The 27,169-nt window shown below is 40.6% G+C and overlaps 1 protein-coding gene across 4 annotated transcripts in view; it reads left to right on the top strand.

The window, feature by feature from the left end:
* PNOC (prepronociceptin) overlaps positions 1-14,570 on the top strand; it is a 56,492-nt gene extending 41,922 nt beyond the window's left edge. For all 4 annotated transcript variants that reach the window (XM_043987086.1, XM_043987084.1, XM_043987082.1 and 1 more), the window contains 2 exons: positions 7,042-7,536; positions 14,113-14,570. In XM_043987086.1, coding sequence (XP_043843021.1) covers positions 7,042-7,488 — 447 coding nt within the window. In that variant the 3' untranslated portion in view covers positions 7,489-7,536; positions 14,113-14,570. The remainder of the gene's footprint in view (positions 1-7,041; positions 7,537-14,112) is intronic.
* The last annotated feature ends 12,599 nt before the right edge of the window (positions 14,571-27,169 follow it).

The following is a 27,169-nucleotide window of genomic DNA, read 5'->3' as shown; positions in this document are numbered from 1 at the left end:
CTATGTACCACAATTTGCTTAGCCATTTTCCAGTTGACGGGTATCTATGTTGTTCCAGTTCTTTGTTGCCAGAAAAAAAAAATGCTGCTATAAATGTGTTGGTATCACATAGGATACCAGGCATTTCTTTGATGAACTATCCATTTTTCCTTGCTTTAATTATAGCCCATAAGATTTTTAAAATGTTTAATTATTTTTAGTCAACTCAACAAATACAAAATAAAATGAGCATTTCCATGCACGAAGGAGAACAGAAAAAGATTTTTACCTGAACCATAAATCTCTGTTGCATATAGCTCACTTCTTTTAAGTATATAATAAATTCAACATATAATTTTCAAAGCTGTCCTGCTTGTTTACTTCCTTCATTGAGCATTGGGGGAAAAAATGCTTCAATGAGCCTCTTTTTTTTTCTTTTCTTTTTTTTTTTAAAGACAATTCTATCTGGGGCAGCTAGGTGGCTCAGTGGATAAAGCATCGGCCTTGGATTCAGGAGGACCTGAGTTCAGATTTGGACTCAGACACTTGACGCTTAAGCTGTGTGACCTTGGGCAAGTCGCTTAACCCCCATTGCCCCACAAAAATGATAATAATAATAATAAATCTATCACTAGCCCCCACCACTTTATCATAAGTTCCCTCTAACATTGAAAAGAAAAAAGGAAAAGAATTCTTATAAAATTGTTGAACACAAAAAAAATTTCCTTTTTGACTGACCATGTCCCAAAATATATGACTCATTCTGCACTTTGATTACTTCACTTCTTAGTGGGTAGTATGTTTAACCATCAGTCCTCTGCAATCATGATTGATAATTACATTTTTCAGAAGTCTTGTCTTTCTTTTTTAAGATGGAAATAATTTTTTTAATAAACCACTCACCATGAGTTTAACATATTTACCAGCCACCCTTAAGTCACAACTTAAGTGAAAAATTGAATTTTTACTGAGGAGATGAAATAGTACCAGGAAAAGAGAAGGAGCTCTTGGATCTTTGGTTGGATTTCAGTTTTGGGCTTCAGACATGTGTGAGAAAATTCTTTGGAGTATTTTCTCTTTCTTTTCTCTGCAAACTTTTCTTCTTAGCTTTGCTATGTTAAATGCTTCTCAAGCTTCAGACTGATAAACTGTTCCATGTAAGACATTACATAGTATTTCTTCCTGTTGTATCTTTTGTTTGGGTACTAAGGTTTTGGCCCCTGCTTGTACTTGTGCCATTTAATATGTCCAAAAAGGTCTTTTCTCTAAGCACCTGGTCTTGGTCTTTCTTGACCAAAGTCTTTCAACATTGTTGTTGGGGTTTTTTGTTATTGTTGTTGTTTGGTTGGTTTTGGCAGGGCAATGAGGGTTAAGTGACTTGCCCAGGGTCACACGGCTAGTAAGCATCAAGTGTCTGAGGCTGGATTTGAACTGAAGTCTCCTGAATCCAGGGCCGGTGCTTTATCCACTGTGCCACCTTGCTACCCTCGTTTGTTTTGGGGGTTTTGGTTTTTAAAAAATATACTATGTTGTTATTATCACACAAACTGTTCTCTGGGTTCTGTTCACTTCATTCTGCATCAATTCATACAAATCTTCCTAGATTTCTCTGGAACTGTCCTTTTCATCATTTCTTGCCACAAAATAATATTCCATTATATTTAAATTCATATATCATAATTTCTTCAGTCATTCCCCAATTGATGCATATCCTCTTGGTTTCCAATTCTTTGTCACTACAAAAAAGAGATGCTATAAATGTTTTTATATATAGATCCTTTTCCTCTTTCTTTGATCTCTAGGGTGTTGGTCAAGTAGTGCTAAGCAGAATTTTGTGATGTTAGGGGCATAATTCCACATTGCTTTCTAGAATGTCTGGACCTATTTACAGGTCTATCAACAGCACATTAGTGTGCCTGTTTTCCTGTAGCACCTCACCCCTCATAACTGTCTTTCCCCTTTTTTGTTTTTTGTTTTGTTTTGCTGTTGTTTTGAGACTGGATCTCCTTATGTCACATGGGATGGAAGTACAGTGACCATGCACAACTCTATCCCAGTGTTGATCAGTGTTGGATTTAGTGAGGACATTCGATTAGCTTTAGCCCCATTTCAGCTTAGAACCTCTGAACTCAAATGATCCACTGGTCTCAGCATCCCCAGGCAGCAAGGATTAAATGTGCTTGCCACCATGCCCAGCCATTTTTCCTTTTTATTATCTTTGCCAATCTGATGGGTGTGAGATGGAGCTTCAAAATTGCTTTAATTGAAATTTCTCTAAATATTAAGTGGAACACTTTTTTCATGAGGCTATTATTAATAGTTTGGATTTCTCACTTTAAGTGCTACCTATTTATGTCTTTTGACTATCAAATGAGGAACAGCTCTTGTTCTTATATATTTGAATCAATTCCTCATGTATCTTGTACATCAGAGAAATGACATAAAGATTTTTATCTCAGTTAACCCTTCTAATTTGACACCATTAATTTTACAAAATCCTTTTAATTTTATGCAATCAAAATTATTAATTTTACCATCATTAGTCCTTCTTATTCCTTGTATGGTCATGAAGTCTTACTCTACTGACAGTTGTGAAAAGTATTTCTTTCCTTGCTCCTCTAATAGATTTATGACATGACCTTTTACATTTAAATCATTTATCCACTTGGAATTTATCTTGGTATATGGTATAAACTAGTTGGTCTAAACTCATTTTTAACCAGACTGCTTTCGAGTTTTCCTAACAATTTTTATTGAAAAAGGAATCCCCCTGTAATTGGTATCTTTGGTTTTATCAAATACTATGTTACTCTGTTTGTTGCCATGTGTTATGTACCTAATCCATTCTACAGATCAATGTTTCTATTTTTTAACCAGTACCAAGCAGGTATAGTAATTACTGCTTTGTAGCACAATTTTATAACTGTCACTGCTAGGCCCCCTTCCATCCTACTTTTTTTTTCACTATTTCCCTTCAGGTTCCTGATATTTTCCTTTGGATGAATTTTGTCATATTTTTCTCAATCTATAAAATAATCCTTTGATGGTTTGATTGGTATGAGTATAATAAGTAAATGAGATTCAAATCAGGTACATTGAAACATGTTTATTGCCATCTCTTGGATAAATTTCTTAACCTTTTGTTATGTGCATTTTTATTCAAGGTTCTGTTATAGTATTCCACCTCCATTTGGGGAATTCTATGATTCTAGGACAATTTTTCTTCTCACTGTATTAATATATTTATCACAGTTCATAATTCCTTTAATGGGAATAAGACTTCTGAGCCCAATGGAAATAAAAATTCACCAAAACTTTTTTTGGGGGGGTGGTGGTGGTAATGTTTTACAGTCTGAAATGCCCACATCTTATAAGTTCAACTAGATTTCTCACATCTATTTTAGTATAGTCCTGAATTAAAAGTGAGTTTCGTCAGCAAAAATTACCATTTCCAATCAAGTACTCCACTCTTTCTATCATCTGGACAATAAAGTATAAATTGAATTATATCTATGACAAGTATTCTTTCTTCGTATTATTAGTTGGCAGCTTTAAAAAATTTGGTGTTCTCACTATTCTCTCAACTTTAAGTCTTTATCACCATAAAGAGGAACCAAAAATGACCCCTCCAGCCATCTGGTCCCTCTGAAGGTCTTTGTTTTCTAGGGTTTAATAAGGCTGTTTTATAGAAATAGGTTTTCCATTCTTAGTGTTGTTTTTTGTTTTCCACTGCATTTTCCTTTGTGCTTTGTTGTGACTGGTCCTGTTTCATTGTGAACTTGAATAACCCCTGAAATGCTTTGACATTTCCAAACCAACAGCTAATACAATATCTCTAACAGTCATTGAAGTGTACTCTCTAAGAGCTACAACTTTCACCCATATCTTTAGAGTAATACCCATTCTTAAAAATCTCAAAATTAAAAACCCAACAAAAGATATCAATGGAACACATGTGTATAACACGAGATCTAGAACTAAATTGAGAAAACACTAAGCAAAAATGGGGAAATCAGCTCAAAATAAGACTCCCATCTATTTAAGGTCAGATGTTCTGAATCAACTTAAAGTCCATAGGAACACACATGGATGACAATTGTTAACATGGAATGAAACTGTATCAAAATAATTACTTGGCCCAAATGGTTCACACTCTATATAGTTTCTCCTCTTTCATCCTTACTTTCATCATCTGTAAAATGGGGCAATAACACCTCACAGAGTTGCTACATGTAAATGAGAAAATATATGTAAAGCTCTTTGAAAATCTTAACATGCTAGATAAATGTTAGCTATTATTAGTATCCATTGTTTCCTTCATACTCAAAGCCTTTGTAGCTCATTAGGAGCTGGTAGAGCTTTAGCTCTGCCATCATAGGCTGGCATGATCCAGGTTTACCATCATGCCATGAGGGAGGAAGGCTTGTGAAGAGAATTTCGGTTTTGAGAATTGTTTTTTCTAAAAGAAAGAAAAAAACTAAACCCATGTTTTTATCCAGCATTCATCAGCACATAAATTGAAGTCTTGCTTGTGCTGTCAAGTACATTGTTTTCCTTCACAGATGAAGACAACTAAAACCCAGAGGAAATAAATTGCCTTGGCTGTATCTGGGCAAAACTGGAATTAAGCTTAGGCATACATCCTTCCCAGTTTGAAGAGCCAGCAAACCTCACTAGAGTCGAATTCAAGCTTTGTTGTGATCAGGAGACTGAGAAGGGAGAGCCAGATCTTTCAAATTTACATTCATCATTTTGGGGGAGATAAGAAGAGCCAGTGAGAATGTGGTCTGATGTTGGAATTTCAACAGTATAAGCAACTCATATTGTGGAAAATCCCTCCACTATTACAGCCCAACACCTCTTACTTTGCATGGGGTAGTAAGAAGATAAAGTCATTTGTTCTGAGTCACACATGTAGTAGGGGTCAGGAGTAGGATATGAATCCAGGTCTTTCTGATTCCAAGGTTAGCCCCTCTATGGACTAGGTCATGTTTCTTCTCTAATGATGGAACAAGCAAAAAGAACCAGTTAAAACTACTTGTTTGGACTTGATTTTTACATGATAAGCACAAAAAAATTAAAATAGCATTCATGTTGTATCTTAAAGTTTGCAAATCATTTTACAAATACTATCTCATTTGATCTTTACAACACCTAACTAGGAGGCACCTGATATTATTATCCCCATTTTACAAATGACAAAGAAACTAAAGCAATCAAAGGTTAAGTGATTTGCCCAGGGTCATATAGCTAGTGTCTGAAAGGGGATTTGAACTCAGGTCTTCCTAACTCCAACCCCACCGTCCCACCAAGCTACCTCTAAACAAAACAAACATATAAGAATTTTTACCCATGTGTGTTTTGAAAAACTGTTTTCATTAAAAGAAAAACATAAAATACCAATGTGAGCAACTAAAATTTTTCAGTAATTACATTTAAATCAATTTCAACACATAAGAGTATCATAACAATTGTTCAAGAAGCCTCTCCCCTGTAAATCCTCTTTAAGATTCTTTCTTAATTTATTCTCATTTACTTTTCACTTTATGTGCTTGTAATTAGTATGCATTAGGGGCAGCTGCATTAATGGTAGCTAGTTAGACCTATGGATAGAATTTGGGCCTGGAGTCAGGAAGATTCATCTTCCTTAGTTCAAATCTGGCCTCGGACACTTACTAACTGTGTAACCCCGGGCAAGTCATTTAATCCGGTTTGCCTCAGTTTCCTCATCTATGAAATGAGATGGAGAAGGAAATGCCAAACCACTTCACTATCTTTGCCAAGAAAACCCCAAATGGGGCCATGAAGAACCAGACACAACTGAAAAACAACTGAGGCATATAGGGTTAAGTGACTTGCCCAGGGTCAAACAGCTAGTAAGTGTCTGAAGCCAGATTTGAACTCAGGAAGTAGAGTCTTCCTGACTTCAGGCCCAGCATTCTAACCACTATACCATATGTGTATATAATATATGTGTGTGCATGTATGTATGTGTATTTATATATATGTACATATGTACATATAAAATATGTTGCTATAAAAATCATTGCACAGATAATTGCCTGTTTTTGTTTTTTTTATATTACTTGCTGTGAGGTTGCAAGCAAGTATAGTAGATAGAGGCAGTTTGAAATTAAGAAGATCCAAGTTTGAGTCCCACCTCAGACACATAGTAGTTATGTATCTCTAGTCAAGTCAGTTAATCTCTTTCAGCCTCAGTTTCCTCATCTGGGAAGTGGAGATAATAATAATACCTACTTCACCAGGTTGTTGTGAGGATCAAGTGAGATAATATATGTCAAGTGTTATATAAATGTTAGTTATTAATATTAATATTACTTCTAGGGTATATTCCGAGCAATGGAATTATGAGTTTAAAGATAACGGTCAGAGGCAGCTAGGTGGCACAGTGGATAAAGCACTGGCCCTGGATTCAAGAGGATCTGAGTTCAAATCCAGCCTCAGACACTTGACATTTAATAGCTATATGATCCTGGGCAAGTCACGTAACCCTCATTGCCACCCCCCCAAAAAAAGATAATGGTCTACAATTTTTGAGATTAATTTGTCCTCCCCCAAATACATCCAGCCTGTATTATAGGAATAGAGTGCCCTATGATCATATCGGTCATTATTTTTTCAGTTTGACTCTCTAGTGTAGGGATTCATAACTTGGGGTCCTTGGATAGAATTTAGGTGGTCCATGAACTTGGTTGGAGGAAAAAAATTACATTTTTATTTCAATCAAGTTGGTTTCCTTTGTAATCCTGTGTATTTTATTTTATGCATTTAAAAACTATTCAGAAAAGAGGTCCCTAGGCTTTACCAGACTGCCTACACAGGCCAAGACACAGAAAGGTTAAAACACCCAGCTGTAGCAATTGTGTCTGACCTCTAGAACTCAGTAAATGAAGAACACTGGGGTCAAGTAATTTGTCAATACTAGGATGCAGTAGAAATGTCTGTGTTAATAAAGAGGGATCATCCCACCCCACTCCCCAGTGGCCTTTGGGCTAACAAGAGTTCCTTCTCTTTCTCTTCTCCATCCCTGCCCCTCTACAGGAATGTGTCACAGATTGTGAAGGACAAGACTTCCTTAGCCCTTTCTGGGCCCCTTGCACCAAGGCCATGAATAAGGGGCCCTGGCAGCTCAGCTTGGCCAGCAAGGACAAGGCTATGGCATCCGTTTACCAGCCACAGGTGATGGAGGTACAAGGTCTGAGCCAAATGGAGGGCAAGAACCGCGTGTCCCGTGTCAGAAGCCTTTTCCATGCCCAGGAACAAGAGGCAGAAGAAGGCTTGGGTGAGGCAGGGGAAGAGATGCAGAAGAAGTTGCAGAAACGGTTTGGGGGCTTCACCGGGGCACGGAAATCTGCCCGGAAGTTGGCCAACCAGAAGAGGTTCAGTGAATTTATGAGGCAGTACCTAGTCATGAGCATGCATGCCAGTGAGCACCAACGTCATGGCCTGGCTCCAGGACGCAACCTGCATCAGAATGGCAACGCATAGCCCGAAGGGGAGGCCTCTCCCAGCTGCACTGTCCACTTCAACCCATGAGTGAGTTGGGCATTAATTAACCCGAGGTGGGAACAGTTGGAGGCATCAACCTCATTCACCCAACTCTCTTGCCACTCCCACCATACTTTTCCCTCCCCTAAGGAGCTTGCCTCCCATAGGGATTAGGAGATCCAACTACCTTTCTTGCCTTCTGTGAGGAGCCTGGTCCTTCCTTTAAGAATTGAAGTTTTGGAGTACTGACCCTTGAGTTCACTTACCACTCCCATTAGGAGCCTGGTTACTATGGGGATAATAGTACTCTGTTAGGTAAATTCACTCCTCTGTTTCTCTCCAGGAGTTAAGTTACTATGGGGACTGTTAATAGTGAACCAATTCTCCATATTCAGTTACCATAGCTACCATTTGGCTCACCTTTCCCTTGGAGACTCTGTCTCTGAGGGGCCATTAGCAGGAACCCCCCCCCCCCAATTTTCCCCTAAGGAGTCTAGCGACTGTGGTCATGTTTTTACTACCTTTCCTTCAAAGACCACATGCAGTTCTTCAGCCTATGATCCTCCCCACCCCACCCCCAATCTCTCAAGGACGCTGGTCTCCATGGAAACCATTAGACCTCTCATGCCAGGACCAGTACTTAGACTTGATTCTTTTTCTTCCCCTAAAGTGTCTGCCCTGCCTCTTTGTAGGTTTGGATTAACTTCTAGATGCAGGTTGCCTTGCATTTTTTCTGATATTAGGCCACTGAACCAGGCTTTGAGGGTGAATGTTCAGTATTTTCAGTGTTTCCTGGATAAATGGGTGCAGGTTTGGTGGATTTTTGAGCTTCTCCGTTCCCAGTTGAGTTTCACATTCCTTCTCAGTTTGTGCTTTTCTTTTCTTACCTGTGTACCCCAATTCCCTGCTTCTTCCTCATCCTGTCTCTCTTGTTCTCTCTTCCTCTTGACCCATTCCCATCCACAGGTGTATATGTGTGTGTGTGTGTGTGTCTACATAAATGCATATCAACTAAAGAGACCAACTTGAAAATATTGTTTTTGATCAAAACTATACAAACCCAACTTTCCCAGCCCATTACAACTCTGGAGTTACTTACCAAATGCATAGCTATTTCTTCCCCTCCCCCCATAACCTAGTATTCTAGCAGAATAAGTGACTGTGTTATAGCTCTTATGTGGGATTCTATCCATTTGCATATTTATATGTCTAATATCAAGGGGCCAGATCAGCCTTGCACAAAATTTGAAGAACTCTTTAGGGACATTTAATGTTCTCCACCCCCCCCCCAAAGAAAATTTCCCCTCAAGTGGGAAAGTAATTCTACTACAGTCCAAAGGCAGCAAAACAAGATTCCAAAAATCTGAATGTCTCACTTTGAATTTCTTGTCTTGCTCATCCTGATGATCACTAGTAACTTGACATCTGGTTTGTCAATAACACTCTCTTTCTAAATGTCACTACATTTATTCGCTCTATAAGGTTCTCTGTATCTGGGGACAGCCCACATAGCTATTTGCATGCTTATCGGCAAACAATCACATTTCCAAATGTAGACTGTTCTACTAAATTGTACTGAGACCAGGGCCAGGGGGGTTATTTTTTTTCTAAGTAAACTATATGACTAATTCCTGACTCCCTGAGTTTATCTGTGCATACTCCCTCTTGGAGTCATCCTAGTGGATCCGTGATATCATTAAGGGACAAGAGTTCTCTTTTTCCCTAAGCAAAAGTTCACGGTATAATTTGTTTGCACAATGCTAAGGCAATTTGTTCAGCAAATCTTTCAAATCTCTTGTGTGATCAATCCCTTTCAGACCACAACAAGATTTTTTTTTTTTAAATTGGAGCTTTATTGAAAGGCCTGCAGCTTTAGGTCGATTTCTGCCCTCCAATCTAGCTCCCTCTCCTTTAATTCAATGCTGTTTAACTCACATTATCAGGAAGCAGTAAACACTGTGGCAGTATGTCCTGGCTTGCTATCACTCTGGGTTTTGAGGAACCCAGTTTCCCAGGGATTGGGCAGGGGGGGAGGGGCACTTCTTTTATATTTTCCTTTGGGAGATATCATCAAAGAAAAAAATATTAATATTCTACTCCTTATTGTAGGCATAAGCCTACCAGAAAGAATTTTCATTAATGTACAACTACTCTAAATTCAAGCATTGTTCTATTTGAGAAAGACATGTCCAGACTGATAGCATCCCCTTATGCCCTTGGATATCACCCCCCACGAGTCATTTTGAAATCACAGTTTCTAGGATTCTTGAACTATTTCAGTTGAGAGCAAGAGCCCAAAGGTTGGGTAACAAACAGTTCAGTTAACAGTTTCCTTTGTCAGAGAGAAGGACAGTCACTTAACCCTTGGCCCACCCTTGAAGAATCATTTTCCTGAAAGCATTCAATCTGTTTTTGACCACTCTTTTCAAGGATTCTCCTTTCTAGCTGGTCAATACCAACCTAACTTTCATTAACTGAAATAATCAAAAGAGAATTCTTCCTTTTCCTAGGTAGATCATTACTCTCATTGTTCAAGGTAGATCAGTCAAGAGTCCCTTGTCCTTCTTTGATCACTGCCCTAATTACTTCAGGGGAGGAGGCCTTCATGGGCTGATCAGAGAGAGGGGAACAGTATATCATTTCAGAATTGGTAGAGAAAGACTGATCAGGATTTCTTTGTCAACTTAGACCAAAAGCTTTGAACAAGGAAAATTTTAACTGCTTTAAAAATATATTTCTTGAAATATTTCTCAAAGGGGGAGCAAGGGAGTATTTTAGACTGCTTTTATAATATGACATGCCCCCAAATCTGGAGCTTGAGAGCACCACAGGACATGATATTATTCAATAAACTGAGTTTGAAGCAAAAGATCTTTTCTCTTCCAAAGCAAAGTAGATAAGATTATATCATTATGTCATTATATCTGCATGAGGTCATGCAGAGAAAAAAAATCTAAGCTCAATTTGACCTCGATTTTTAATTGTATTTCCTCTGAAATGAGAACTGGATAGGTCAAGAATTCAAGAGATTGAATCTTGAATCTAATGTAACACAGAATCTTTAGCAGAGTTTTAAAATTCATATTTGAAAAACACACCCCTTAAAGAGCCCACATTCCACCTGCCAAATGCCCACTGGCATAATCTCCCCCAAACCTTCAATGTAAATTCCTACATCACAGATGCACATATGAACTGCACACTCATAAATATGTACTAACACAAAATACCAACTCAAACAGGAAAACTTGGACAAAACTCAGAAAGAGAAATATATATATACTGGCTTTTTCTATACAGGAAACCTGGGAAAACTGACTTTGGGATTCAGTGTTTCAGACTTTGGCCACCTCATCTTTCACATAGCTCTCCTGTTCTCACTGGAGCCAGGGTCTATAATTCATTTCTATGCTGGTATAATACAAATTTTGGCTATAGACCTATACACATATTCTAAGCACATAGTTCATTCACTAGAATCATATATTTAAACTGGAAGGGACCTCAGAGGCCCCCTATTCCAATCCTCTCATTTTACAGAGAGAAAACTGAGTGGTTGGCATACAATTCATAAATATATCCCAAAAGATTGAAAGACAGACTAGCTTAGTGGAGCAAGAATTTTTTTTTAAAAATTTAAAAGACTCATTTTCTAGTTCTGTTTGTCTGTTAGTTATCTGACTTTCAGCATATCACCGAATGTTTATGAATCTCAGTTTCCTCATCTGTAAAATGGGGATAATAATATATACATTGCATAAATGCATAGGAGTTGTAAAGATCAAAGCACTATTTAAGTATAACCAACAGTTAGAGCAGCTATAACTGCAAGCATGTCGGACAAAAGGTGTCTAAGTTCACTGCCTTTATAGTGTGGCTAAATGAAACTCCTGATTAATTTGCATGTCCCTGGCATTAGATAGTGCCAGGGGCATGAAGGGTATTGAGAGAGATTTTCTTACCCTAATCTTAATATCAGGCAGGCCTGGGAGAGGTCTTACTAAGGGAGAAAAAGAGGAAGATATTTCCCTTAGTGAAAAAGCCTTTGCTGAATTGCTGCTGTCATCTTCTTCTGGGCTTCTTCCAGACAAGGCTGTCTTCTTCCTCAAAGGGAATGCTTATTCTTCTTTTTCGAGATTGCTCACTATTAGGGTCTCTTTCAGCTCTTTTGTTACTCAAGCTCACAGTCATGCCTAGTCAGCAAAGCAAAAAAATCCCTACTGCTAAAGTCTTTCTGATTTTACTTGCCCTCAGAGAAAACTCATCAAGGTCCATTTGGTATTTAGGTTAAGGCAAATTAAATCCTTTCTGTAAGTAACTAGCGAGGAAGCCTTGCAAATTACCCTAGAACTTTACTTAGCAACTCTGAAGAATAAGGATAGAGCTGACAACTTTTGCCACCTATTACTGTAGCTATACCCAAGTCTATGTGTTCCTTTCACAAATAGGAGTTGTTATTATTAATAATACCTTATATAAACACACAATACCATTCAAAACAAGGTGATTCCTTTTGCCCACACTATTGCCCAGTCCCTACCCTGCATCTGTAATTAGCTCAGACCTGGGAAGCCAAAGGTGCCATCGACTGACTACCAGCTAGCTGGTCCACATTGCAACCACATTCCATGAGTGATTCTGCTTTCCTGGACATGTAAAGTGGTCCTGAGATTGCAGGTGTGCTTCCTGGAGCAGAAAGGAAAGAGCTTCTTCAACCTCATCTACACCCCTACCCCTACCTACAGGTTGTGCTGATAAATGATGAACAGTTCAAAGCCACTTGACTTTCATATACACACATATATACATATACATACATGTATGTATACACATACATGTATGTATATGTGTGTGCAGGTATGTATACACATATATGTATGTGTATCTGCATACACATTTTGTACACTTTTAAGTTTAATGAGCATTATTAACAATTTCTCTGTTACTTTCTTATGTCCAATTAACAAAACAAGAAAACAAGTCCTGATTTGTAGTATTTGCTGATTTGAAAATTTGACAATTGGCTTTACCAGTCTAGTTAGAGCTGACTCCAGCACATCTCTGCAAAAAAACCACTTCAGCACCCACCAGCCATCTATGAGGTTTGACTAGATGACTTCTAAAGGTCCTTCCAACTATAAGATTCTACACCCATTTCCTGCTAAACCTACAAAAGCAACAGAATGGGGCAAACAGAGGAAATAAACTGGGAAAGGCTAGGACATACTGTTGACTTGTTGCTGCTGCTGTGATAATCTCCTACCCTGCCCCCACCCAGAAGCAGGGGAGTCTTAACCTTCTCTGCCGTAGATCCCTCTGACAGCCTAGTGATGCTTATGTATCCTTTCTCAGGTCAACATTTGTTTTTTTAATGAATAAAATAAAATACATAGGATTACAAAGGAAACCAATTATGTAGAAATGCAGTTATCACCATGCTGAGAACAATCCCACCTTCAGTTCACCAGTCCTCACTGGGATCACCAGCTTGCTTTGCCTGCCTGGGTTTCTGGAGAAGTCTTGTTCTTGTGGAAACCAATAACAGGTTAGCTTACTACCTAACAAATGATCTTTCCCCTCTCTTCCACTGCTTTTCATCTCTTTTTTTTTTCCTGAAGTACTTATGATTTAAGATCAGCTTGGATCATATGACCTAAACACTATGTTATACACACATTCACACACACACACACACACACACACACACACACATTCTACAAGTTATATCTCTGTATCAGGCATGTCATAGGGCTAAAAACTGACCCTGAAAAACTTAGATGCCCATAGCCCTGTCTCCACCAGAGTGACTGAGGATTCAGGAATGGGAGGAGATGGAGCTAACCAACACAGTAGGGTATAAAAGACCAGGGGTGCTAAAGGGGCAGGGCCAAGGAACATGACAACAGGTAGGACTAGTTCTGGATAGTATTGTGAAATCAGCAAAGTTTTTCTTCTTCTACCTACTTATGTCCTGTCCTGGTACCTCTTATTGCAGAGGATAATAAAGTAATTAAACTAATTTAATCAAAAGTATTAGTGACTTCATGTGTTAGTGTTTTAAAGAAGACTGAAGGGAGAGGGAAATAATTAGTCCAGAGGAATTCATTTCTAATGGCAGAAATCCAGGCACTAAAGTGAGAATGAGATAGTAGAGGATGGAAAAGGTTAGAGGGGGGCACTCTTCCTGATACCCTCCAATCATACCATGTATACAACCATCTACTACACCTGCTTGGAAGGATGGCCCCGACAACAAGCTCAGGGAGGGGTCCAAAGACATTTGAACTGGGTAAGGTCAGTGTTCTTAGGCTTCCCTTCCCCAGGTTTTTTGTTTTCCTGGGTTTCTAGTGACCTATTACAGGAAGCAAGAACCGACAACACAGCACAGATAGAAGTAGCCACGTGGTATTGCTAAGAGTACTGAATCAGGAGCCAGATCTGGGTTTTGAATATGGGCCCTGCTCCTTCCTAGCCATGTAACCTTGGGTAAATTCCTTCACCCTCCAGGCCTCAGTTTCCTTCTCTGTAAAATGAGAGGGTTGATCCTTTCCCATTCTAAATCCTATGAACGGTAAGAAAGATTGCTGATTTGTCGTTCCAATCATTTCTGTTTGGCCTCCTCAGGTGTCCGAGTGTTCCCACACACAGCATGTCTCCAGCCCCAGACCAACTGCAGGGAATCGGGATTCCTTCATCCCCATGGCTCTGGTCATCCTGTAGGCCCTTGATGAGGGGTCTGGATCAACTTCTGCTCCCTGAGCTAGCGGGTGCCGTCATGGTTTGGTTCGATATGTTTCTGTTTCTTCATGAGCACCTCTGCTGCCCTCATCCCTCGGGAGAAGCGGATTTTTGTAATTCCTAAAAGGAGGATGAAGTTGAAACATGGACACAGCCCTGCCCTGCCTTGCCCCGTCCCCTCCAGCCTGCCTCTCCTCAGGGGAAGGTTGGAAAAATGTGACCGATCCAGTCAAAGCCTGGGATTTTGACCTGCTGCTACCATCACTTATTTGTTAAAGATCTGTTCTTTTTCATTGTTTCCGACAAATGTTTCTGCATTAAACTTCTACAGAGCAAATGGTTAATACATGAGTTTACTGTTTCTGTGGAATCTCTGTGAGCAACAGAGCAGCTGGTGCTGCGCGAGTATGGAAGATTGGGCCTTAGGGTTTCTTTGCAGGGTGCCCACATCGACACAGTGGTGTCAGGTATAATCAAATGTTTCATGTATCCCCATCAGTTATGGTGGGGGCAGGGGCAGGTTGCAAATGTGCCATTGCATTGGAAGAGGGGGAAGGGAATAAGAATATTTAGACCCTACTTTGTACTAGGCACTGTTAAATGCTTTAAAAATATTATAGCATTTAATCTTCCCAACAACCCTGTGAGCTGCTGCTGCCACTACTGCTACTACTACTACCCAGCATATTATCTCATTTTATCCTTACAACAACCCTATGAGATAACAATTACAACAACAATAGCTAGCATCTATATAGTGCCTGCTATGCGCCAGGCACTGTGCTGAACGCTTTACAAATATTACCTCATTTGATTCTCACAACAATCCTGGGAGGGAGGTGCTATTCTTATCCCCATTGTACAGTTGAGGGACCTGAGACAGCCAGAGGTTAAGCAGCTTGCCCAGGATCACACAGCTAGTAAGTGTCCAAGACTGGATTTTAACTCGGATCTTCCTGACTCCAGGCCCAGTGTTTGATCCACTGTGCCACCTAGCTGCCGTATTAAAAAAAAAGATTTGCTGAGGAGGCCATTATTTACAAATATTATCTTACTTGATATGCACAGTGCAGGCACATAATGGGCCCTTAATAAATGCTTGTTACTCCCCCTTCCCTCCCATAGATAATTCCATCAACACAACTCTTAGTATCTTGAGAGAAGAGAAGAGATGAGGGAGGAAGATCAGTTGAGGGAGGAAGGATTCATTTCAGGGGATAAGAGAAAGATTCTTTTTTTTTTTTTTTTTAGTGAGGCAGTTGGGGTTAAGTGACTTGCCCAAGGTCATACAGCTAGTAAGTGTTAAGTGTTAAGTGTCTGAGGCCGGATTTGAACTCAGGTACTCCTGACTCCAGGGCAGGTGCTCTATCCACTGCGCCACCTAGCTGCCCCAAGAGAAAGATTCTTAAAGAAGAGCTTTGTAAATTGTAACATCTTCTAAAATCAAGTGACTGGGGGAAATAAGAGGATGGGTAGAGGTGAGAACAGAATAGAAGGTGAAGGCGAGAATGGATAGGCAAGAGGGCAACACTAGGGTTAAGAAACAGAGCAATACTCTGCTGGTAAATGAGGAATGCACTGAAAAGAGCACTCGCTGCATTTGGACTGCCAAGATCTGGTTTCCAGTGCTGGCTCTACCATTTACTACTTGAGTGACCTTGAGGAAGTTCCTTCATTTCTCTGGGCCTGGATTTCCTCATATGTAAAGTGAGAATATTAATGACCTCTGAGGTTCCTTGCAACTTTAAGTCCATGATTGTTTAACTTTAAATTGACAACTTGTGTCTTGTAGTTTGTGGGATGATTTGTGGGGATGAATTGCTTCCACTTAGCAATATGAAGGCCAGATTTAATTTAATACCTCTTTGGAAGTGGGAGGAAGCAGGGGAAAGAGAGTAGGATGTTCCATTTCAGTTCCCAGGGACTAGGAAAGAAGAAACTATAAAGCTTCTCCTCTGTGTTGCAAAGATAGCCAGAAGAGATGATAGAGTGAAAAGGGGAGGGCTGCTAGGTAGGCCCAGGTGTTCATAAGAAGAATGGAAGGGAACTTGGATTGTGTGTTTCTTGTTTATTTACTGATCTGGAGACACATGGTTTAAGGGATTAGGAGACTGACCACTCCTGCAGACACACACTAAACTTCCCAGCTTCTCTTCTTCTACCACCTCAAGCCTTAGTGGCAGAAGGTAAGTATGGCTCAGGGATGGTATTTGTGAGAGGTTGGGAGACATTTACCCAGCATCACAGCTTCTTCATCATCAAGGGAAGTCAGAGGTAGACACAGAAGCTTGACATGACCTTCCTGCCTCCCTGGTGTTCTATTGTAGGGGAAGCTTCCTCTACAATACCGGGTCCACACAATTACATCACTAACTTCCTTTTGCCTGGGACTCCTAAAAAGGTACGAGGAGAATGGGGGTACAAACACAAGGTCTCCACCCCCCAAAACAGAGCTATTTTGGGGTTTGAGAAGTACCATCTGTACCCCTAATTCCTAGAGCCAAGGACCCCTGGCTTGGAGAGTGGGATGGTACAAAAAGCCTCTCCTATTTTGTAGGCCTCCCAGAAACCCAGAAGGTTCTCTTGAAATGGCTGCTTCTGGGGGCAGCTAGGTGGCACAGTGGATAAAGCACCGGCCCTAGATTCAGGAGGACCTGAGTTCAAATCCAGACTCAGACACTTGACACTTACTAGCTGTGTGACCCTGGGCAAGTCGCTTAACCCCCATTGCCCCGCAAAAAAAAAAAAAAAAAGAAATGGCTGCTTCTGCTCCAGTCCAGCCTACCCCCCATCCTCTTTTACACACTTTTCCTTAATATCCCTTTTCTGTATACTTCCATGCCTCATGCTAGTTTTTCCCTATTTGATTCACTGGCCAGATGCCAGCATCTCCCTACCACCTGTGCCATGAGATAGGAAACCAATCAGATGCACCTGAGCACCTCCTAAATCCAAGATCTTCACTGTCTTGGAGAATTATCCTGCTCTGAAGATCTGGTATGGAGACCAGCATCCTACCCCACAAAAAGTGACAGATGGTCTGGCTTCACCAAACCTGAAGAAACAAAACCACCCAACAATGGTCCTTTCATTTTTCTTACTGCCATGACCTGAAGACCAGTGTAACTGAGGTTCCCCTCTTTCCATGATGCCACACTGTGCAATGGAAATGGCCATCTCACACCAGTGCCATCTTATAGTGTAAGATGTATCAGTGGCCTGTTCCATCTAGGCAGCAAAGTAAAGTAGCAGATAAAGCACTGGGCTTAGAATCAGGAAAATCGAAGTTCAAATCCAGCCTCAGACACTTACTGGTTGTGTGACCCTGGGCAAGTCACTTAACCTTTATCTGCCTCAGTTTCCTCAATTATAAAATGGGGATGATACTAGCACCTCCTTTCTAGGGTTGCTGTGAGAATTAAATGAAATAATATTTGCAAAGTTCTTATCTCTTTTGATCATCATAACCAAGGGAGACAGGTGCCATTATGACAGTTGTGGAAAGTAAGGCAGCCAGAGGTTAAGAGGTTTGCCCCAGGTCACACAGCTAGTAAATATGTGAAGCCAAATTTGAATTCAGGTTTTCCTATCTCCAGGGCAATGCTCCACCCACTTAGTCTAGCAAAGCACTTTATATGCATTATACAAATATGAGCTATTATTATAAGATTATTGGTTATTGCAGAACAATCTCTCCCAATGTGCTCACATAATAGAGAGACAAAACAGCAGTGGAAAGAGCACACGGGTCTCAGGGTCGAAAGAAACATGGGTTTTAATCCTGCCTCAAGCGCATATTAGTAGGATCACTATAAGCACATCCCTTAATCTCTCTGAGATTTGTGTCATCATTTGTAAAACGGAGACAGTAATAGCGGTGTTCCCTACTTTGCAGGGCTGAATCAAGGATTGAATGAAGGAGCATGTGGAAAGTACTCACAACCCTTCCACAGAAATGTGGATGTCAGCAATAATGGCCCTGGAACAATTCACATTTATATAGTGCTTTACGTTTACATAACACTTTTCAGACAAAAGCCTGTCAGGCAGGTGGTGTAAGTTGATAGTGTCTCTTAAAGATGAGAGAGGCTCAATATGGAGAAACTGAGGAGAGTCTGAAGAGGCTCCAATTTCCAAAGCAAAACCCATTAAGTTCTTGATCTCTAAACTTCTGGGTTGACCCAAAGAGATCTCTGATAGGTGAGATTTCAGGAAGCGTGAGGGTGATTTCTCAGGGGAAGAAAGATTTTCCTTTAATTCAGAGATTCTTAACCTTATTGGTTGTCCATTAGGAGACTGAGAACAGATTTCAGGGGGTCTGTAAATTTGGATGGGAAAAAAGTTACATTTTTATTTTCACCAACCTCTCATTGAAATTTCACATTTTCTTCCATTATGATTTTTTGGGGGAAAAAAGCATTATTCTGAGAAGACGCTTCTTCAGATTGCCAAAGGTATCCATGATACAAAAAAAAGTTAAGAACTCTACCTTAGATCATACCATGAAACCTTATTGTCCTTCTTTCTCAAAAAGGACCATGACAGGGGGTGATGTCATGAATTGCATTTAAGTGAGGAAGGACTGCGCAGGGTCACCAACCTTACTCTCTCCTCCAGAGCCATGTGGGTCCAGTGGCAAGATATAAATCAGGCAATTGGGGTTAAGTGACTTGCCCAAGGTCACAAAGCTTGTGTGAATGTCTGAGGTGACATTTGAACTCAGGTCTTCTTGATTCCAGGGCCAGTGCTCTATCCACTGCACTAACTAGCTGCTCCAATGGTATATAACCTAGGAAGGCAAAGAAGAAAGGAATACTTAAAGCCCTTATTCCATGTAGACACTTTCTTTCCCTCTGAATAAATTTCAATTGAGAAAATGGTGGTTTTGATGGTGGACGGTGGGTGGGAAGGGAAGAAAGTTAACCATGAAGCATGGGGTAGGAGAGGTGCTTTGTTCCTAATGAATCAGAGGCAAAGTGGGTCAATGGGTAGAGAACTGGATAGAGATAGAGTGGTCATTCAGATAGGTGACAAGAGACTTGGCTAGACAGGCAGAAAATAAGATGGGTATAGGCAGGAGACTGGGGCAGACAAGTAGGAAATGAGACAGATCAATCAAACAAGCCTGAGCAGCTACTTGAGCCTGGGGCTCTGACAAGCACCTGAGGCTTCTTATTGCTGTTCTTTTATCCCTGGCAGTTCTGCTTGGCTTCTGAGGATTCCATTCCTTAAATGATCCAGACTGCCAGGCCAGGCAGGCCCTAATCCCCTGAGGGGGAGACACTGTACTCATCCATCTAGAAGTGCTTAGTAGCAATGTCTCCCAGTAATATCAATGCTTTTGTGAAATCTTCCTGGTTGATATGGGGTCAGTCAGAGGGTTTGGGTCTGCTTTAATCGTGATCGGTTCTGATGCCTCATCAATGTCCTCTTCCTCTGGGACCCAGCCCCATTCCAGAACAGAGGTACATTTATGTACCACAATTTGTCTGCCTAAGGAAAGATTTGACATCCAGGTAGGCTGAGATTGGGTGAGAAGTTTCGATAACTGAAAGACCTTGGCTTTTCAGGTATATACATCCTTGCTTGTTCCACACAGAATAGCTAACATAACTATGTACTGAAACCAGTCAGTCAGTCAGCAAACATTCATTGAGTGCCTACTATGTGCTAGGTAAGGGGAAGCTAGGTGGGGCAGTAGATAGAGCTCAGGAATAGAGTCAGGAAGATTTCTCTTCCTGTGTTCAAATCTGGCCTCAGACACTTACTAGCTGTATGACCCTGGCCAGGCAAGTCACTTAACCCTGTTTGCCTCAGTTGTCATCTCTAAAATGAGCTGGAGAAGAAAACTGAAAACCACTGCAGCATCTTTGCTAAGAAAATCCCAAACAGTTTCACAAATAATTGGACACAACTGAACAACAAAATGTACTAGGCACCGTGCTAAGCACTGGGGATACAATAAGAGGCAAAAGACAATCCTTCAGGAGCTCATGATCCAATGAAGGAGACAAGTTAACAGATATACACCCAAAAAGCTATAGAAAGGATAACTAGGAAATAGCTGAGAGGGAAGGCACTAGAAGTAAGAGGGGTTAGGAAATGCTTCCTGTGAATATGGGGTTTTAGGTCGGACTAAAAGGGAACAAGGGAAGCCAGTAGGCAGAGATGAGGAGGGAGAATATTCCAGGCATGGGAAATGGCTAAAGAAAATGTCTGGGGCCAGGAGATGGAATGTATTTTTGTAGACTAGCAAGGAAGCCAGTCTAAGTGGATCAAAGTGTATATGGAGGATAATGGGTAGGAGAACTGGAAAGGTGGGAGAGAGCTAGCTTGTGAGGGACTTTGAATGCCCAATAGAAGTTTTTTATATTTGTTCCTGGAGGTCATAGGCAGACACTGCACTGGCATTTATAAAGTACAGTGTGTGTGTGTGTGTGTGTGTGTGTGTGTGTGTGTATGAAAGAGAGAGAGAGAGAGAGAGAGAGAGAGAGAGAGAGAGAGAGAGAGAGAGAGAGAGAAAGAAAGAGAGAGAGAGGATCTGTGGTTTAGAAAAATCACTTTAGGGGCAGCTAGGTGGCGCAGTGGATAGAGCAGCGGCCCTAGATTCAGTAGGACCTGAGTTCAAATCCAGCCTCAGACACTTGACACTAACTGTGTGACCCTAGGCAAGTCACTTAACCCCGATTGCCTCACCATTAAAAAAAAAAAAGTCTTAAGAGAAACATCACTTTAAGGGCAGCTAGGTGGCACAGTGGATAGAGCACCGGCCCCGGAGTCAGGAGTACCTGAGTTCAAATCCAACCTCAGACACTTAACACTTACTAGCTGTGTGACCCTGGGCAAGTCACTTAACCCTAATTGCCTCACTAAAAAAAAAAATCACTTTATTGGCTAAATGGAGGATGGATTGGAGTGGGGAGGGGAGATTTGAAGCAAGCAAATCCACTGGCAGGCTACTGTAATAGTCCAATCATGAGGTACTAAGAGACTGCACCCATGGTGGTGGCAATATCAAAGGAGAGAAGGGGACATGTCAGAGAGATATTGAAAGGTGAAATTGATAGGCTTTGGTGACAGATTGGAGGTGGGGTATATATTGAAGAGATATTGAAGAGTCAAGGATAGCACCTAGATTGTGAGCCTAAAAGACTGGGAGGATAGTGTTGACCCCAATAGTAATAGGGAAATAAGGATGGGGGTGGGGGATGTCCAGCTTTGGACATATTGAGTTTAAGATGTATACCATATATCCAGTTCAAGATGTCTGAAATAAAGTTAGAGATGCAAGATTGGAGGTCAGTAGAGAGGTTAGAGCAGGATAGGTAGATTTGAGAACCAGCAACATTGAGGATAAGTGATAGAGTGGAGACAGCAGAGGAGACTATATTAGAGGAGATAGGATGAAATGGGATTGCTTGAGTAGGTAGAGAGGTTAGACTTGGTAAGGAGTAGTAAGATCACTTCTTCATGTGAGATGGGTGAAGGAGAGAGTGGCAGAAGGCATTTGAGAAATATGAGATGAGGAAGAGGGGAGGAGAGGGAGCTTACAGAAAATTGGCCTCAAATTGTTTTCTGTAAAATATGAGGCAAGGTTCTTAGCTAAGAGGGTGGAAGGAGGGGAAGCTATGGGAGATTTAAGGAGAGATGAAAATGTTTGGGGAATTCTGCTGTGCACAATGGGAGAGTGAGTTGACAGCAGCATGTAGTAGGATTGTCTAGAACCTGTGAGAGCCCAGTTGAGTTTGTGTAACAAACTGGAAGTGGACCCAATTAAAATTGTTGCATGCTTTTCTCCACTTTTGTTCAGCAGCATGTGTGATAATGAGATCAAAGGTAGAGTGAGTAGGTTGAGAAGCTGAGTGGTGAGACTGTTTGAGGGAGAGTTAATATGTATGCTGAAGCTCCAAGTATGACAGGAGTTGGAGAAGAGAGAAAAATTGTGATTCAGATACTGAACTCATTGAGGAAGGAAGGGAAATGATCTGAGAGTTTGTAAACAACAGCTACCAGGATTGGATTGGGTGATAGACACGAATTGCATGAACCTCAAAGGAGGAGAGGGTACTGAGTGATGTAGGTGAGAATGGGAAGCAAGGAGTGATTCCAACTCTCTCACTTTGACCAGTGCCTATGGAACAAACATTCCAGAGGGCACAGTGGAATGGGTGGGTAGATGGGGGTTGGTTGGAATTTGGGGGTTGAAGTGTTGAGAAGGATGGGAATGAGGAATCAGGTTATTGAAGAGGAAGAGGGGTTGGATGATGGGTTCAGAATCATTGGAGTGTGTGAAGTATGACAAGGTGCAAGGCTATCATCGAGTGAAAGTTACCATTCCTCTTCCCAGAGGAGGCTAGAGATCAGGCAGGAGACAAGCACAGCATGGGATGGACAGCACATGGTCAGGTGAAAATGTGCGGGCTCCATTTCACTATTCTCCTTCCTTCCAAAGGAGACAGCTCCCTGCAGGAAATGGAAGTGCCACTCTCTACCAACCTTCCTCTTCTTCCCTGAAGAAACAGGTGCAGAAAGAGACAGAAGGTCTGAGGTCCTCTTTGCACAGGAGATTCTCTACATTGAATCTGGGAGATCAGGCCAGCAGTAGAAGGTGGAAGTTGCCTTGTGTTGGAGCAAATCAAAGTCCCTCCACTACCCTCAAGCAGCCTTCCCTCAGGGGAAGATGGAAGGCTCCAGGTCAGAGGAAGGTCTTACTCCTCATCCCCTGAGGCTAGGGATGAGGTGGGCACAGCTGGAGAATGAAGTCTTGAGGCACAGGGGGATATCAAGTTGGGACAGATGGAAGTCGGCCCAGGTGGGCCCTTGTCACCTTCCCTCTGGGGACACTGAAGTAAGAGATGGAAATTACCAGGTCAGAGGAAGATCAGAAGAAGACAAAAGACAGTCCCTTTCTCTCAAGAAGCTCACAGTCTAATGGGGGAAAAACAGGAAAGTAACTATGTATCGATAAGCTTTTATAGATATATAGATATAGATATAGATATAGATATAGATATAGATGTATATATATAGAGAGAGAGAGAGAGAGACAGAGGAGAGACAGAGACAGAGACAGAGAGAAAGACAGAGACAGAGAGAAAGACAGAAACAGAGAGACAGAGAGACAAAGAGACAAAGACAGAGAGACAGAGAGGAAAGCCAGACAATGTCCATAATACCAAGCCACTTGGCTGAATTTTCACAAATGGCTGCCTCTACTATTCTTTCTTTGATCCCTAAAAGTATTCATTCTTAACTACCCTCATACAAAGAAAAGACTTCAAAACTAGCTGGGTGGGGCGGCTTGGTGGCGCAGTGGATAAAGCACTGGCCCTGGATTCAGGAGGACGTGAGTTCAAATCCAACCTCAGACACTTGACACTTCGTAGCTGTGTGACTTTGGGCAAGTCACTTAACCCCCATTGCCCCGCCCCCCCAAAAAACTAGCTGGGTTAGAGTTAGGATTACAATATAAACTCCTTGTGGGCAAGAATTGGGTTCCCCCTACTTTCTTTGTTATCTCTAGTACAGAGTACCTGGCACACAGAAGGTACTTAATAAATGCTTATTTATTATTGACCGACTGATAACAAGATGTAAAAAGGTAAAGCATGAGCTCATAATAATAACATATGTGACTTTAGACAAGTCACTTAATTATAACATTTAAATAGATTCTATACATATCTCATTACTATTGTCTCTGTCACTCAATTTCCTCATCTATAAAATGGGGATGAAAGAATGGAGAAGGGTTGGACTAGAAGATGACCTTCCAGCTCAGAAACTATCTGCTCTATGAACTGATGTCAATAATGCAAAATGTGGGCAGACAGTGTCCCCTGGTGGCTATATGGCAAAAAACCCAATTTCTTCATTATTACAATTTCTTTTATAAAAAGGTGCAATAACACATATACCCTATATCAAATTGCTTGCCTTCTCAATGTGGGGAGGAGGAGAATTTGGATTTCAATTTTTTTTATGTTAAAGAGTGTTTTTGTATGTGATTGGGGAAATAAAATATTAAATCATAAAATATATATATAAAGGCACAATATATCCCTCTTGGTTAGAGAGAATGGTGGAAAAGAGTGGTTAAGGGTGATGGCTTTTGCCTTAGAGGACCTGTCAATGTCTGCCTCCCCCAGAAACCCTAATGTACATACTGTTCAAAGTATAACTATATGCATAGTGCTTAGAAATTATAAAGTAGGGCAGCTAGGTGGCACAGTGGATAAAGCACCAGCCCTGGAGTCAGGAGTACCTGAGTTCAAATCCGGCCTCAGACACTTAACACTTACTAGCTGTGTGACCCTGGGCAAGTCACTTAACCCCAACTGCCTCACTAAAAAAAAAAAATTATAAAGTGTTATGTACTTTATAATGCTTTAATATCTACACCCATTTTCTCCACTTCCTAACCCACAAATTCTGGCTTTTGCACCCACCACTTTATTGAAACTATAGTCTGGGAAATGATCAGTGGAAGTATGTGTCCCAGATCTCAGTAGAGATGGTAAGCTAGAGGTGTAGAATAAATCCTTCCCATTCAGACAAATGAGTGAATGTGTTTTGCTTGACTATATTTATTCGTTACAAAGGAAGTTTTCTTTGGGAGAGTGAAATCATTTGGAAACTCCCAGATTTTTCCATCACCTCTTGTTTTGTGATCCTGAATTTGCTTTAATGGATCTTTCCACTGATGCTCATGCAGATGTGGCTTCCCCTGTATTGTATTATGTTTGGACTTCCCACATTCACCTAAGGTCACATTCATCTTTCATATTTCTTCTCTCACTCTTTTGTAATTAAACCTTTTTCTGGTTGGATGAATTGGGTTCACATGTTAATTAACCATTTAATCAGATTTCATCACTACTGTGCTACTTTGATCAGGCTTGTAATCATCAATCACTTTTACTATCATTTATAATTATGTCACAAAGACGATCAAACTCTATTAGTCACACTTCTTGAATATAATGAAGCTTGAAAAGTTCTATGCCTTTGGCCTGCTCCGGCTGTGTTAGAAGATAGAATCAAAGCACTGTAAGAAGTTAGGGCTGGAAAAGATGATCTTGTTCAAATGAAGAGACATAAAAGAGATGAAGTTATTTACCCAAAGCTAGATGAGAGGTAGGTAGCCAGCCACTTGGCCTAAAAGGAAAAAGAGCTGGCTATGATCTACATCGCTTCTCACAATCAGCTTTTAGAGCCACGGGGAAAAGGGACTACCTTTCATCATCACTTCCAATCATTTCTCCAGAAGGGGCCGCTGTAGCTGAGTACTGTTGTTTTCCTTCCATCTGATCAATTGTTTTAAATCAGATGGGGAGAGGAAGTTGATGGGAGATTTCCTTGCAGATATAGGACATCTGGAAGCAGCTCTGATGCCAAACTTCTGCCCAAGTGTTCTAAATTGCTGAAGCTTATGTCTGCAAATCCTGCCACCTGCACCTTCTTGGGACTCTGGAACTGGTGTCAATTGTAGGGAAGAGTCTGACTTCCCCATAATTTGCAGAAGCTTGTCAATAGCTTACCTGGCTATTAGTCAGACCTGTAGTCCTAGTTATTTTTGTATGACATTCCCTTTGTGAGCTCCTCCCCCAGAGCAAACATTTTCATAATTCCTCACCACCTGGCATAATCCCTTACACATAATACATGGTTGCTGAATTTGAACTTATTGGTGCATAATGTTTCAGTTACATATTTAATGTCTCTCTAGAACAGAGATTCTTAACCTTTTATGTGTCATGGATTCCTTTGGCAATTTGGACCTATGGACCCCTTCTCTGAATGTTTTCTTTTAAATCAATAATTGAAAGAATTGCAAAATTTCTACTAGAAGTTAGTAATGTAATTTTTTCAAAGTTCAAGGATCATCTGTTGAGAACCCCCTATTCTAGAAACCTTAAGGCATGAAGCTATACATGTAAACAGATAACTGGACTTGTACCATATTGATGGGGCAAAATATACCAATAAGGGTCATTCACTTAAAATCTTTTGAATTTGGTTTTAGAAAAGACTTTGGGATACAAATTCTACAATGGCAGCTGTGTATTGTGAGGCCCCTTTAAAAATCCTTCATAGCCTTATTTAACGAAATAAAATTGAAACAAAACCTTTTAAATGGGATTTTCTCCAGATATTCAGCCCATACCTACCTGAACCCTAAAGATCTTTAGAAAAGCAAACAAAGGGGGCAGCTAGGTGGTGCAGTGGATAAAGCACTGGTCCTGGACTCAGGAGGTCCTGAGTTCAAATTTGGCTTCAGACATTTGACACTTACTAGCTGTGTGACCTTGGGCAAGTCACTTAACCCTCATTGCCCCACCAAAAAACAACGAAAAAAAACCAAAACAAACAAACAAGCAAAAAAAAACGCCCCTATGTCTGACACTTGGTCTATTTAGGTGATTAGGTTCATATAGTGTTAGAGTTTATCTTTTACATGATAGCAAATCACAGATTAAAAAAAGATTAATCCTACCGGATTGTTTTTTTACTAAACTATTTTTTCTTTCTTTTTTAAACTAAACTATTATTGTTTTTGCATAATTGCTGACACTTATTTACCAAGATTTTAAGGGGGAAATGCCATTTTGAAGCAATATTTGAAGAAATATTAACACCTAGTCATTTTAATACCCTCTCATTCTTGCCTTTTCTCATTAACAGCTACTTGAGTTGTAAATTTACTCTAAATGTTTTTCTCAGTAACAGAAGCCATTCTCACTTTAGGGCTACAGAATAACCTGTGGAAAATGCATTACATCTGCTTATTGCTTCTCAGTTTGTGTTAGCAGCTTTAAATATCCCCTGCAGCCATTTATTCTCCTAAACTCCATTAACAAACCACCGATCAGTTTCTCAAGGAAGCTGCACCTTCTTATATTTCCGCAAGTTCTTGTTCTCTGGTTTGCTTGATCTCTCTTAA

The sequence above is a fragment of the Dromiciops gliroides genome, chromosome 2, assembly GCF_019393635.1.
Source record: "Dromiciops gliroides isolate mDroGli1 chromosome 2, mDroGli1.pri, whole genome shotgun sequence".
NCBI lineage: Eukaryota > Metazoa > Chordata > Mammalia > Microbiotheria > Microbiotheriidae > Dromiciops > Dromiciops gliroides.
The sequence above is the reverse complement of the archived record's forward strand: the minus strand, read 5'-3'. Positions and strand labels throughout refer to the sequence as shown.